Source organism: Oncorhynchus masou, chromosome 29 (genome assembly GCF_036934945.1).
Source record: "Oncorhynchus masou masou isolate Uvic2021 chromosome 29, UVic_Omas_1.1, whole genome shotgun sequence".
Taxonomy (NCBI): domain Eukaryota; kingdom Metazoa; phylum Chordata; class Actinopteri; order Salmoniformes; family Salmonidae; genus Oncorhynchus; species Oncorhynchus masou.
This window is the reverse complement of record NC_088240.1, coordinates 12484099-12498332: the sequence shown is the minus strand read 5'-3', so window position 1 is coordinate 12498332 and position 14234 is coordinate 12484099. Positions and strand designations below refer to the sequence as shown.

General features: G+C 50.5%; 1 protein-coding gene across 11 annotated transcripts in view; it reads right to left on the bottom strand.

The window, feature by feature from the left end:
• Nucleotides 1-14234, bottom strand: part of LOC135519005 (POU domain, class 2, transcription factor 1-like) — a 38998-nt gene that overhangs the window by 12399 nt on the left and 12365 nt on the right. For 5 of the 11 annotated variants that reach the window (XM_064944033.1, XM_064944034.1, XM_064944039.1 and 2 more), the window contains exons 2-3: nucleotides 12444-12515; nucleotides 2272-2363 (exon numbers count right to left, since the gene is read on the bottom strand). The exons of 1 other annotated variant lie outside the window; for it this stretch is intronic. In XM_064944033.1, the coding sequence (XP_064800105.1) occupies nucleotides 2272-2363; nucleotides 12444-12515 (164 nt within the window). 5 more of the 11 variants (XM_064944030.1, XM_064944038.1, XM_064944032.1 and 2 more) reach the window with 3 other exon arrangements.

Here is a 14234-nt window from a genome sequence, read left to right as displayed (position 1 = left end):
TAACTATCTATTTCAAAAGTCAAAGGATTTTCATGTTTCAAATGAATACAACGTCAAGCAGTACATGTGATGCAGTGACGGCGTGTCCAGGGGCCAAGAGATGGAGAGAGGAAAGGACTCGTGCTTTTGGACAGAAGATGACTTCGCTGTGAAGCCTTACTGGATGAAGATGTCACAGCCACTGGCCGTCTGACCCTCAGGTCACATGTGAGGGCATGCTGGCAATGTGACAGAGACAGAAGGATCACGGATGAGCATGACGCCTGGGCTCACGCACACACACAGATGGTACCAGGGTGATGTGTGTCAGGGGAGTTGACATGATCTGCATGCACAAGCAGGTTATACGCCACACTGATCATAGCAGGAATTAATGGAATGCATATGATAGGTAGATCAATTCCCATCCAATCTTTATATGAATCACTGGTCACTAAGGAGAGGAAACAAGTAAAATAGTATTTGGACATAACAACACCCTCTCTCTGTGTGTGTGTGTGTGTGTGTGTGTGTGTGTGTGTGTGTGTGTGTGTGTGTGTTCTTCTCCTTATCAGCCCTGCTCTAAGAACAGTGAAAGCATCATGGTGGACGATGCCTACTGGGCATTTGCTGTTCTTTCAGATCAGGGCAGATGAGGGAGATGAGACGAGAAGACCATAGAGATCCATCACATTACAGACAGACAGATGAACTGACAGGCAAGCAGGCAGGCAGACAGCATGCCACTTACTCCAGCTATCTGTCCCCCAGCCAGCATGAGCTGGGCCTGAGGCAGCACGCCCTGCTGGACGGAGGTCGGAATTGCACCCGAGTCTTCTGACTTGGACTAGAAGCAGAGTACATAGGATAACCTTATATAGGATAAACTCACATAGGATAACCTCATGTTTGATTTAATTAACCTTTATTATATAGGATAAACTCATATAGCATAACCTCATATAGGATAACCTCATATAGGATAAACTCATATAGGATAAACTCATATAGGATAAACTCATGTTTTATTTAATTAACCTTTATTATATAGGATAAACTCATATAGGATAACCTTATACAGGATAACCTTATATAGGATAAACTCATGTTTTATTTAATTAACCTTTATTATATAGGATAACCTCATGTTTGATTTAATTAACCTTTATTATATAGGATAACCTCATGTTTGATTTAATTAACCTTAATTAGATAGGATAACCTCATATAGATAGGATAACCTCATGTTTGATTTAATTAACCTTTATTATTTAGGATAACCTCATAGGATAAACTCATGTTTTATTTAATTAACCTTTATTATATAGGATAAACTCATATAGGATAATCTTATACAGGATAACCTTATATAGGATAAACTCATGTTTGATTTAATTAACCTTTATTATATAGGATAACCTCATATAGGATAACCTCATGTTTGATTTAATTAACCTTAATTATATAGGATAACCTCATGTTTGATTTAATTAACCTTAATTATATAGGATAACCTCATATAGATAGGATAACCTCATATAGATAGGATAACCTTCCCAGAAGACATGTCATATAGAAACAGACTCATGGTACAGTCACTTCCTGATAAGTGCAATACTCTGACTGTAAACTGAGCGCAATACTCTTTTCCAGTCCAAATATATCCGCATTCTTTTACAACGTCATGTTGCGGTTTATTCCAGAGTCTCGAGACGTTGCATTTATCACAAGTCGTCAGTTCTCTGTACACCATATCGGTATGTTTTTAAATAAATAATGATGTTGACTGCTACTTATTGTATACAGAAGCCAAAAATCTAGTTGTTAGATTCTTGATTAGAGAAAGACCCATACTTTACTTTTCAACCTTGGAGTGTAGAAGAAGTGGAAAACATCTACACACCAAGACAAAACACACTCCCACTGACAGATATCCACAAACACAGGGTTTCAATACTAGGTAACCTATTGAAGGTATTGTCTTAACAGAAAATTATCTACATGAGAAAGGCAGGAAGGGAGGTGGGTGTTTGAAATGTACTGCAGCCCACAGAGAACAGCGAGAGGAAGGAGAGAGGGAAGGAAGAAGGGAGGGGGTGAGTGAAGAAGTTAATCAAAAAAAATGTTTTTTAAATGTTATGCAGTGCATGTGAATTCTGCATAGATTTGCATATTCTCCGCCATCTGTTTCCAAGCAACCGCAGAGCAGCTAATTAGCATACCGGGTTGATTAATCTGCCTTGTTCCTAGCCTAACCCATTTAAATGCGCTGTTCCTGTGTGTCGCTGTTACCTGTTGGAGGAGAGCCTGTGTGTGTGCGTTGGTGATTGCGCTTGTGGTCTGAACAGTCTGCCTCTGAAAGTCCAGTCCATTCGTTTGGATTTCTGAGAACAGAAAAGCAATCAAGTCATCAGACGAGGAAAATAATGGCACTCTCACCCCCCCGTTCACATAGCACTCTCACACCCCCCTTCTCATAGCACTCACACCCCCTTCACATAGCACTCTCACACACCCCCTGTTCACATAGCACTCTCACACCCCCTCTGTTCACATAGCACTCACACCCCCCTGTTCACATAGCACTCACACCCCCCTGTTCACATAGCACTCTCACACCCCCTTCTCATAGCACCCTCTCACCCCCCTTCACATCGCACTCTCTCACCCCCCCCCTTCACATAGCACTCTCACACCCGCCCTTCACATAGCACTCTCGCACCCCCTTCACATAGCACTCTCGCACCCCCCTTCACATAGCACTCTCACACCCCCTTCACATAGCACTCTCACACCCCCTGTTCACATAGCACTCTCACACTCCCCCTGTTCACATAGCACTCCCACCCCCCTGTTCACATAGCACTCTCACACCCCCTTCTCATAGCACCCTCTCACCCCCCTTCACATCGCACCCTCTCACCCCCCCCCAGTTTCACATAGCACTCTCACACCCCCCCTTCACATAGCAGTAAAGTGGCTGTTCCACTGATGTCAGAAGGTGAATTCACCAATTTGTAAGTCGCTCTGGATAAGAGCGTCTGCTAAATGACTTAAATGTAATGTAATGTAGCACTCTCACACCCCCCCGTTCACAAAGCAACTCTCACGCCCCCCTTCACATAGCACTCTCACCCCCCCAGTTTCACATAGCACCCTCTCACCCCCCCCCCCCAGTTTCACATAGCACCCTCTCACCCCCCAGTTTCACATAGCACCCTCTCACCCCCCCCCCCCCCAGTTTCACATAGCACTCACCCCCCACCCCCCTTCACATAGCACTCACACCCCCTTCACATAGCACTCACACCCCCTGTTCACATAGCACTCACACCCCCTGTTCACATAGCACTCACACAACCCCCCTGTTCACATAGCATAAAAACACCCCCCTGTTCACATAGCACTCTCACACCCCCCCTTCACATAGCACTCTCACAACCCCCCCGTTCACATAGCACACACAACCCCCCTGTTCACATAGCACACACACCCCCCTGTTCACATAGCACACACACCCCCTTCACATAGCACTCTCACACCCCCGCCCGTTCACATAGCACTCTCACAACCCCCCCCGTTCACATAGCACTCACACCCCCCTGTTCACATAGCACTCTCACACCCCCTTCACATAGCACTCTCACACCCCCTTCACATAGCACTCTCACACCCCCGCCCGTTCACATAGCACTCTCGCACCCCCCTTCACATCGCACTCACACCCCCCTTCACATAGCACTCACACACCCCCCTTCACATAGCACTCTCAAACCCCCCTTCACATAGCACTCTCACACCCCCCACCCGTTCACATAGCACTCTCACAACCCCCCTGTTCACATAGCACACACACCCCCCCCCTGTTCACATAGCACTCACACCCCCTGTTCACATAGCACTCACCCCCCTTCAAATAGCACTCTCACACCCCCCTTCACATAGCACTCTCACACCCCCCGCCCCGTTCACATAGCACTCTCGCACCCCCCTTCACATAGCACTCACACCCCACTCTCTCATAGCACTCACACACCCCCCCTTCACATAGCACTCTCCACTCTCACACCCCCTTCACATCGCACTCCCACACCCCCCCTTCACATAGCACTCTCGCACCCCCCTTCACATAGCACTCTCGCACCCCCCTTCACATAGCACTCTCACACCACCCCTGTTCACATAGCACTCTCACACCCCCTGTTCACATAGCACTCACACACCCCCCTTCTCATAGCACTCACACCCCCTTCACATAGCACTCTCACACACCCCCTGTTCACATAGCACTCTCACACACCTCCCCCTGTTCACATAGCACTCTCACACCCCCTCTGTTCACATAGCACTCACACCCCCCTGTTCACATAGCAATCTCACACCCCCTTCTCATAGCACCCTCTCACCCCCCTTCACGTAGCACTCTCACACCCCCCTTCACATAGCACTCTCACACACCCCCTTCACATAGCACTCTCACCCCCCAGTTTCACATAGCACCCTCTCACCCCCCCCCAGTTTCACATAGCACCCTCTCACCCCCCCCCCCCAGTTTCACATCGCACTCTACGCACCCCCTCAGTTTCGCATAGCACTCTCGCACCCCCCTTCACATAGCACTCTCACACCCCCCTTCACATAGCACTCTCACACCCCCTTCACACCCCCCTTCACATAGCACTCTCACACCCCCCTTCACATCGCACTCTCACACCCCCTTCACATAGCACCCTCACACCCCCTTCACATAGCACTCTCACACCCCCTTCACATAGCACTCTCACACCCCCTTCACATAGCACTCTCACACCCCCTTCACATAGCACTCTCACACCCCCTTCACATAGCACCCTCTCACCCCCCTTCACATAGCACTCTCACACCCCCCATTCACATAGCACTCTCACACCCCCCTTCACATAGCACTCTCACACCCCCGCCCGTTCACATAGCACTCTCACAACCCCCCTGTTCACATAGCACACACACCCCCCTGTTCACATAGCACTCACACCCCCTGTTCACATAGCACTCACCCCCCCTTCAAATAGCACTCTCACACCCCCCTTCACATAGCACTCTCACACCCCCGCCCGTTCACATAGCACTCTCGCACCCCCTTCACATAGCACTCACACCCCACTCTCTCATAGCACTCACACACCCCCTTCACATAGCACTCTCCACTCTCACACCCCCTTCACATCGCACTCCCACACCCCCCTTCACATAGCACTCTCGCACCCCCTTCACATAGCACTCTCGCACCCCCCTTCACATAGCACTCTCACACCACCCCTGTTCACATAGCACTCTCACACCCCCCTGTTCACATAGCACTCACACACCCCCTTCTCATAGCACTCACACCCCCCCTTCACATAGCACTCTCACACACCCCCTGTTCACATAGCACTCTCACACACCTCCCCCTGTTCACATAGCACTCTCACACCCCCTCTGTTCACATAGCACTCACACCCCCCTGTTCACATAGCACTCTCACACCCCCTTCTCATAGCACCCTCTCACCCCCCTTCACGTAGCACTCTCACACCCCCCTTCACATAGCACTCTCACACACCCCCTTCACATAGCACTCTCACCCCCCAGTTTCACATAGCACCCTCTCACCCCCCCCAGTTTCACATAGCACCCTCTCACCCCCCCCCAGTTTCACATCGCACTCTCGCACCCCCTCAGTTTCGCATAGCACTCTCGCACCCCCTTCACATAGCACTCTCACACCCCCCTTCACATAGCACTCTCACACCCCCTTCACACCCCCCTTCACATAGCACTCTCACACCCCCTTCACATCGCACTCTCACACCCCCCTTCACATAGCACCCTCACACCCCCCTTCACATAGCACTCTCACACCCCCTTCACATAGCACTCTCACACCCCCTTCACATAGCACTCTCACACCCCCTTCACATAGCACTCTCACACCCCCTTCACATAGCACCCTCTCACCCCCCTTCACATAGCACTCTCACACCCCCTTCACATAGCACTCTCACACCCCCCCATTCACATAGCACTCTCACACCCCCCTTCACATAGCACTCTCACACCCCCCGTTCACATCGCACTCTCACCCCCCAGTCTCACCCCCCCCCAGTTTCACATAGCACTCTCACCCCCTGCCCAGTTTCACATAGCACTCTCACCCCCCTGCCCAGTTTCACATAGCACTCTCTCACCCCCCCCCAGTTTCACATAGCACTCTCACCCTCCCCCAGTTTCACATAGCACTCTCACCCTCCCCCAGTTTCACATAGCACTCTCACCCTCCCCCCAGTTTCACATAGCACTCTCACCCTCCCCCAGTTTCACATAGCACTCTCACCCCCGCCCAGTTTCACATAGCACTCTCACCCCCCCAGTTTCACATAGCACTCTCTCACCCTCCCCCAGTTTCACATAGCACTCTCTCACCCTCCCCCAGTTTCACATAGCACTCTCACCCTCCCCCAGTTTCACATAGCACTCTCTCACCCCCCAGTTTCACATAGCACTCTCACCCTCCCCCCAGTTTCACATAGCACTCTCTCACCCTCCCCCCAGTTTCACATAGCACTCTCACCCCCCCCCAGTTTCACATTGCACTCTCACCCCCCCCAGTTTCACATAGCACTCTCTCACCCCCCCAGTTTCACATAGCACTCTCACCCTCCCCCAGTTTCACATAGCACTCTCACCCCCCAGTTTCACATAGCACTCTCTCACCCTCCCCCAGTTTCACATAGCACTCTCACCCTCCCCCCAGTTTCACATAGCACTCTCTCACCCCCCCAGTTTCACATAGCACTCTCACCCTCCCCCCAGTTTCACATAGCACTCTCTCACCCTCCCCCCAGTTTCACATAGCACTCTCACCCTCCCCCCAGTTTCACATAGCACTCTCACCCCCCCCCAGTTTCACATAGCACTCTCTCACCCCCCAGTTTCACATAGCACTCTCACCCTCCCCCCCAGTTTCACATAGCACTCTCTCACCCTCCCCCAGTTTCGCATAGCACTCTCACCCTCCCCCAGTTTCACATAGCACTCTCACCCCCGCCCAGTTTCACATAGCACTCTCACCCCCCCCCAGTTTCACATAGCACTCTCTCACCCTCCCCCAGTTTCACATAGCACTCTCTCACCCTCTCCCCAGTTTCACATAGCACTCTCACCCTCCCCCAGTTTCACATAGCACTCTCTCACCCCCCCAGTTTCACATAGCACTCTCACCCTCCCCCCAGTTTCACATAGCACTCTCTCACCCCCCCAGTTTCACATAGCACTCTCACCCACCCCCCAGTTTCACATAGCACTCTCTCACCCCCCCGTTTCACATAGCACTCTCTCACCCCCCCAGTTTCACATAGCACTCTCTCACCCCCCCCCAGTTTCACATAGCACTCTCACCCTCCCCCAGTTTCACATAGCACTCTCTCACCCCCCCCCCCCCAGTTTCACATAGCACTCTCACCCCCCCCCAGTTTCACATAGCACTCTCTCACCCCCCCCCCCAGTTTCACATAGCACTCTCTCACCCCCCAGTTTCACATAGCACCCCCCCCCCCAGTTTCACATAGCACTCTCTCACCCCCCCCCAGTTTCACATAGCACTCTCACCCCCCCCCCAGTTTCACATAGCACTCTCACCCCCCCCCAGTTTCACATAGCACTCTCTCACCCCCCCAGTTTCACATAGCACTCTCACCCTCCCCCAGTTTCACATAGCACTCTCCACCCCCCAGTTTCACATAGCACTCTCTCACCCCCCCCCAGTTTCACATAGCACTCTCTCACCCCCCCAGTTTCACATAGCACTCTCTCACCCCCCCCCAGTTTCACATAGCACTCTCTCACCCCCCCCCAGTTTCACATAGCACTCTCACCCCCCCCCAGTTTCACATAGCACTCTCTCACCCCCCCAGTTTCACATAGCACTCTCTCACCCCCCAGTTTCACATAGCACTCTCACCCCCCCAGTTTCACATAGCACTCTCTCACCCCCCCCCAGTTTCACATAGCACTCTCACCCCCCCCCCCAGTTTCACATAGCACTCTCACCCCCCCCCAGTTTCACATAGCACTCTCACCCCCCCCCCCAGTTTCACACTACCCCCCCCCAGTTTCACATAGCACTCTCACCCCCCAGTTTCACATAGCACTCTCTCACCCCCCCAGTTTCACCCCCACCCCCCCAGTTTCACATAGCACTCACCCCCCCCCAGTTTCACATAGCACTCTCTCACCCCCCCAGTTTCACATAGCACCCTCACCCCCCCCCCCAGTTTCACATAGCACTCTCACCCCCCCCCAGTTTCACATAGCACTCTCACCCCCCACATAGCACTCTCACCCCCCCCAGTTTCACCCCCCCCCCCCCCCCGTTTCACATAGCACTCTCTCACCCCCCCCCCCAGTTTCACATAGCACTCTCACCCCCCCCCGTTTCACATAGCACTCACACCCCCCCCCCCAGTTTCACATAGCACTCTCTCACCCCCCCGTTTCACATAGCACTCTTTCACCCCCCCAGTTTCACATAGCACTCTCACCCTCCCCCCCCGTTTCACATAGCACTCTTTCACCCCCCCCCTGTTTCACATAGCACTCTTTCACCCCCCCCCCGTTTCACATAGCACTCTCACCCCCCCCCGTTTCACATAGCACTCTCTCACCCCCCCCCCCGTTTCACATAGCACTCTCACCCCCCCCCCCCCGTTTCACATAGCACTCTTTCACCCCCCCCGTTTCACATAGCACTCTCTCACCCCCCCGTTTCACATAGCACTCTTTCCCCCCCCAGGTTTCACATAGCACTCTCTCACCCCCCCGTTTCACATAGCACTCTTTCACCCCCCCCCCCCGTTTCACATAGCACTCTTTCACCCCCCCCACATAGCACTCTCTCACCCCCCCGTTTCACATAGCACTCTCACCCCCCCCCCAGTTTCACATAGCACTCTTTCACACCCCCCCCCGTTTCACATAGCACTCTCACCCCCCCGTTTCACATAGCACTCTTTCACCCCCCGTTTCACATAGCACTCTCTCACCCCCCCCCGTTTCACATAGCACTCTTTCACCCCCCCCGTTTCACATAGCACTCTCTCACCCCCCCCCGTTTCACATAGCACTCTCACCCCCCCCCGTTTCACATAGCACTCTTTCACCCCCCCGTTTCACATAGCACTCTCTCACCCCCCCGTTTCACATTGCACTCTTTCACCCCCCCGTTTCACATAGCACTCTCTCACCCCCCCCGTTTCACATAGCACTCTCTCACCCCCCCGTTTCACATAGCACTCTCTCACCCCCCCCCGTTTCACATAGCACTCTCACCCCCCCAGTTTCACATAGCACTCTTTCACCCCCCCCCCCAGTTTCACATAGCACTCTCTCACCCCCCCCCAGTTTCACATAGCACTCTCACCCTCCCGAGTTTCACATAGCACTCTCTCACCCCCCCCCCCGTTTCACATAGCACTCTCTCACCCCCCCCCCCGTTTCACATAGCACTCTCACCCCCCCCCAGTTTCACATAGCACTCTTTCACCCCCCCGTTTCACATAGCACTCTCTCACCCCCCAGTTTCACATAGCACTCTCACCCTCCCCCCAGTTTCACATAGCACTCTCTCACCCCCCCCCCCCGTTTCACATAGCACTCTCACCCCCCCCCCCAGTTTCACATAGCACTCTTTCACCCCCCCGTTTCACATAGCACTCTCTCACCCCCCCCCCGTTTCACATAGCACTCTCACCCCCCCCCCCAGTTTCACATTGCACTCTTTCACCCCCCCCCCGTTTCACATAGCACTCTCTCACCCCCCCCCAGTTTCACATAGCACTCTCACCCTCCCCGAGTTTCACATAGCACTCTCTCACCCCCCCGTTTCACATAGCACTCTCACCCCCCCCCAGTTTCACATAGCACTCTTTCACCCCCCCGTTTCACATAGCACTCTTTCACCCCCCCCCCCGTTTCACATAGCACTCTCTCACCCCCCCCCCGTTTCACATAGCACTCTTTCACCCCCCCGTTTCACATAGCACTCTTTCACCCCCCCCCCCGTTTCACATAGCACTCTCTCACCCCCCAGTTTCACATAGCGCACACAGATCAACACGTGTGAAAATAATGCACACACTGAAGTAACACAAGCACCACCTCTCCTTCCAGTTCTCTGCTGCCAATGACTAGAGCGAACTACAAAAATCACTGAAGATGGAGACTCATATCTCCCTCACTAACTTTAAGCACCAGCTGTCAGAGCAGCTCACAGATCACTGCACCTGTACATAGCCCATCTGTAAATAACCCATCCAACTACCTCATCCCCATACTGTTATTTATTTATTTTGCTCCTTTGCACCCCAGTATCTCTACTTGCACACTCATCCTCTGCACATCTACCATTCCAGTGTTTATTTGCTATATTGTAATTATTTCGCCACTATGGCCTATTTATTGCCTTACCTCCCTTATCTTACCTCATTTGCACACACTGTACATAGACTTTTTCTATTGTATTATTGACTGTATGTTTGTTTATTCCATGTGTAACTCTGTGTTGTTGTTTGTGTCGCACTGCTTTGCTTTATCTTGGCCAGGTCGCAGTTGTAAATGAGAACTTGTTCTCAACTGGCCTACCTGGTCAAATAAAGGTGTTCTCAACTGGCCTACCTGGTCAAATAAAGGTGTTCTCAACTGGCCTACCTGGTCAAATAAAGGTGTTCTCAACTTGCCTACCTGGTCAAATAAAGGTGTTCTCAACTTGCCTACCTGGTCAAATAAAGGTGTTCTCAACTGGCCTACCTGGTCAAATAAAGGTGTTCTCAACTGACCTACCTGGTCAAATAAAGGTGTTCTCAACTGGCCTACCTGGTTAAATAAAGGTGTTCTCAACTGGCCTACCTGGTCAAATAAAGGTGTTCTCAACTGGCCTACCTGGTCAAATAAAGGTGTTCTCAACTGGCCTACCTGGTCAAATAAAGGTGTTCTCAACTGGCCTACCTGGTTAAATAAAGGTGTTCTCAACTGGCCTACCTGGTTAAATAAAGGTGTTCTCAACTGGCCTACCTGGTTAAATAAAGATGTTCTCAACTGGCCTACCTGGTTAAATAAAGGTGTTCTCAACTGGCCTACCTGGTTAAATAAAGGTGTTCTCAACTGGCCTACCTGGTTAAATAAAGGTGTTCTCAACTGGCCTACCTGGTTAAATAAAGGTGTTCTCAACTGACCTACCTGGTCAAATAAATGTGTTCTCAACTGGCCTACCTGGTCAAATAAAGGTGTTCTCAACTGACCTACCTGGTCAAATAAAGGTGTTCTCAACTTGCCTACCTGGTCAAATAAAGGTGTTCTCAACTGGCCTACCTGGTCAAATAAAGGTGTTCTCAACTGACCTACCTGGTCAAATAAAGGTGTTCTCAACTGGCCTACCTGGTTAAATAAAGGTGTTCTCAACTGGCCTACCTGGTCAAATAAAGGTGTTCTCAACTTGCCTACCTGGTCAAATAAAGGTGTTCTCAACTGGCCTACCTGGTCAAATAAAGGTGTTCTCAACTGACCTACCTGGTCAAATAAAGGTGTTCTCAACTGGCCTACCTGGTTAAATAAAGGTGTTCTCAACTGGCCTACCTGGTCAAATAAAGGTGTTCTCAACTGGCCTACCTGGTCAAATAAAGGTGTTCTCAACTGGCCTACCTGGTTAAATAAAGGTGTTCTCAACTGGCCTACCTGGTTAAATAAAGGTGTTCTCAACTGGCCTACCTGGTTAAATAAAGATGTTCTCAACTGGCCTACCTGGTTAAATAAAGGTGTTCTCAACTGGCCTACCTGGTTAAATAAAGGTGTTCTCAACTGGCCTACCTGGTTAAATAAAGGTGTTCTCAACTGGCCTACCTGGTTAAATAAAGGTGTTCTCAACTGGCCTACCTGGTCAAATAAATGTGTTCTCAACTGGCCTACCTGGTCAAATAAAGGTGTTCTCAACTGACCTACCTGGTCAAATAAAGGTGTTCTCAACTGGCCTACCTGGTTAAATAAAGGTGTTCTCAACTGGCCTACCTGGTCAAATAAAGGTGTTCTCAACTGGCCTACCTGGTCAAATAAAGGTGTTCTCAACTGGCCTACCTGGTCAAATAAAGGTGTTCTCAACTGGCCTACCTGGTCAAATAAAGGTGTTCTCAACTGGCCTACCTGGTCAAATAAAGAAAACAACAACTCACTGAACCTCTCATGCCGTTAGGTTGCTCCACACACACACACACACACACACACACACGGCTGTGTGCAGAGGGCAAGAAAAAGGACCAAAGGTTTTCAAACAGAAGACCATTAACTGAACTAATAGCCTAATGAACCAAGGTCCTTTTCATTATCCGTTTGTGACCAGTTGAAGGAGTTCCAGACAGGCAGAGCAAAGCAGCGGCAGGTCACAACAGGTAACTCACCTGTGTTGCCGTCCCCACTCTGACTCTCCATTCCACATGTACTCGTTTCTGACACATTACTCATTCTAGAATCTGGAAGAGGCAGACAGAGAGGATTTTACTCAACAGTCTCGAAAATCACCGCCCCCACCATCCCATCCCAAAACAGCCCCTAAAGCCCACATCTTATAAAGATCGGATGTCTTCTACCCTACTATAATGACACTAGACACATCCCACTACTTCAACAGAGCATGATAATGTTTTCTAATAAACACACACACACAGTAATAGAGTTCTACAATGCAACCATTTGACTTGCATGTGCTCCTAAATATTTAGCTGTGTGACCTGGAATTTTAATATAGGAGCACCAGTGCGCCTTGAAAATACCTCAAATATTTTCCATTGTGCGCCTAAATTTCTTCGTGGCCGCCTACATTTTCCAACTTATTAGAAAGCCCCATTAAATACAGTGATAATCAACATCCTCAACCAAGAAAATGGCAAACAACAGAGACCCTGGATGCGTTTACATCCATAAAAGCCCAGCAAGAGCACATTTTTCCCCCTTTTGACTTGGTCCTTGATGATCTCTCTCTCTCTTATATACACACATCCGCATGCACGCACACAAACACACTACATCGGACCCCGCGACTCACCCACTTCTGGTGCCCCTTAATGTTCAAGCATGGTTGCAAAAGCTAGAGACAGCAGATAGGCTTGGTTCCACCGGACAGACCCTCCGTCAGGCTGTCCAGTCGGCACACTGCCCCTCCCACTCCTCCCTCTCTACTTTCCACTGGTCAGCGAGCTGAGTCCAGTACAACTACAGCCAACCACACACACACACACACACACACACACACACACACACAACTACTACTGAGATACAGCCTCAGTACTCCACGAAACCCAACAGGGTTTAGACTAACAGCTCTTTTTCTCTCTCTTTCTCTACCTTTCTCTTTCCTTTGCAATGGTCTCCCTCTTCTTCTCCGACTCTCTCTCTGTCTCCTGTGCGCACGAGGATTGTCACGACTACTGGAAAAGTTCTCTCTCTCTGGAAGGAAAAATAAACGATTGCAGCTGGCAGCTCTCTCCCCCTCCTCTCCTCTTCTCTCTCCCCCTCTCCTCTCCTCTCTCCCCCTCTCCTCTCCCCTCACACTCTATAATGAAGTATAATCAGTATTCAGCTGATTAAAGCAGTATGCAAATCAAGCCCTGCCTCGTTAGCGATGCAAGGCTTTGAAGTTTCACACCGGGCTCTGAAAGCTGTCTGCATAATTTAAAACCACCATAAATATGTATTATCTCATTAGCATATTAATTGGATGGCTTTTGGAGGATGATAAAAAAACCGGGGAATAGGAGATGGAAAAAAGAGATGGACTCAAAACAGGCATACAGCGTAGGCTGGAGGGGGAGGGGAACAGAACAAACCCAATTACCGGCTAAATGCAAGCCCCAGATTAATTAGCTAAGAGGGCCTGGTAAAAAAGGATGCGAAACAACTTCCCAGAATTCAGTGTGAGGATTTTCGAGCGGTGTTCTGGGAACGTTGGCATGGACAGGTGGAGGGCGCTAAATAGAACTAATAGAATGGCTCGGACTGCTGGTCCCAAACTCCCCCAGGAGACACAGAGACCAGGGCGGGCTATTAATGAGGGGTCTGTCATTACTGACGGACCCCTCGTGGCTATGGCATTCCACTCTGCACAACTACTGAGAGAAATAGAGAGAAGGGGGGCAACGGGTACTATCGGCTGTTTATGAAGTGTGTGAAGATTAGCATATTTAGATTAGCTT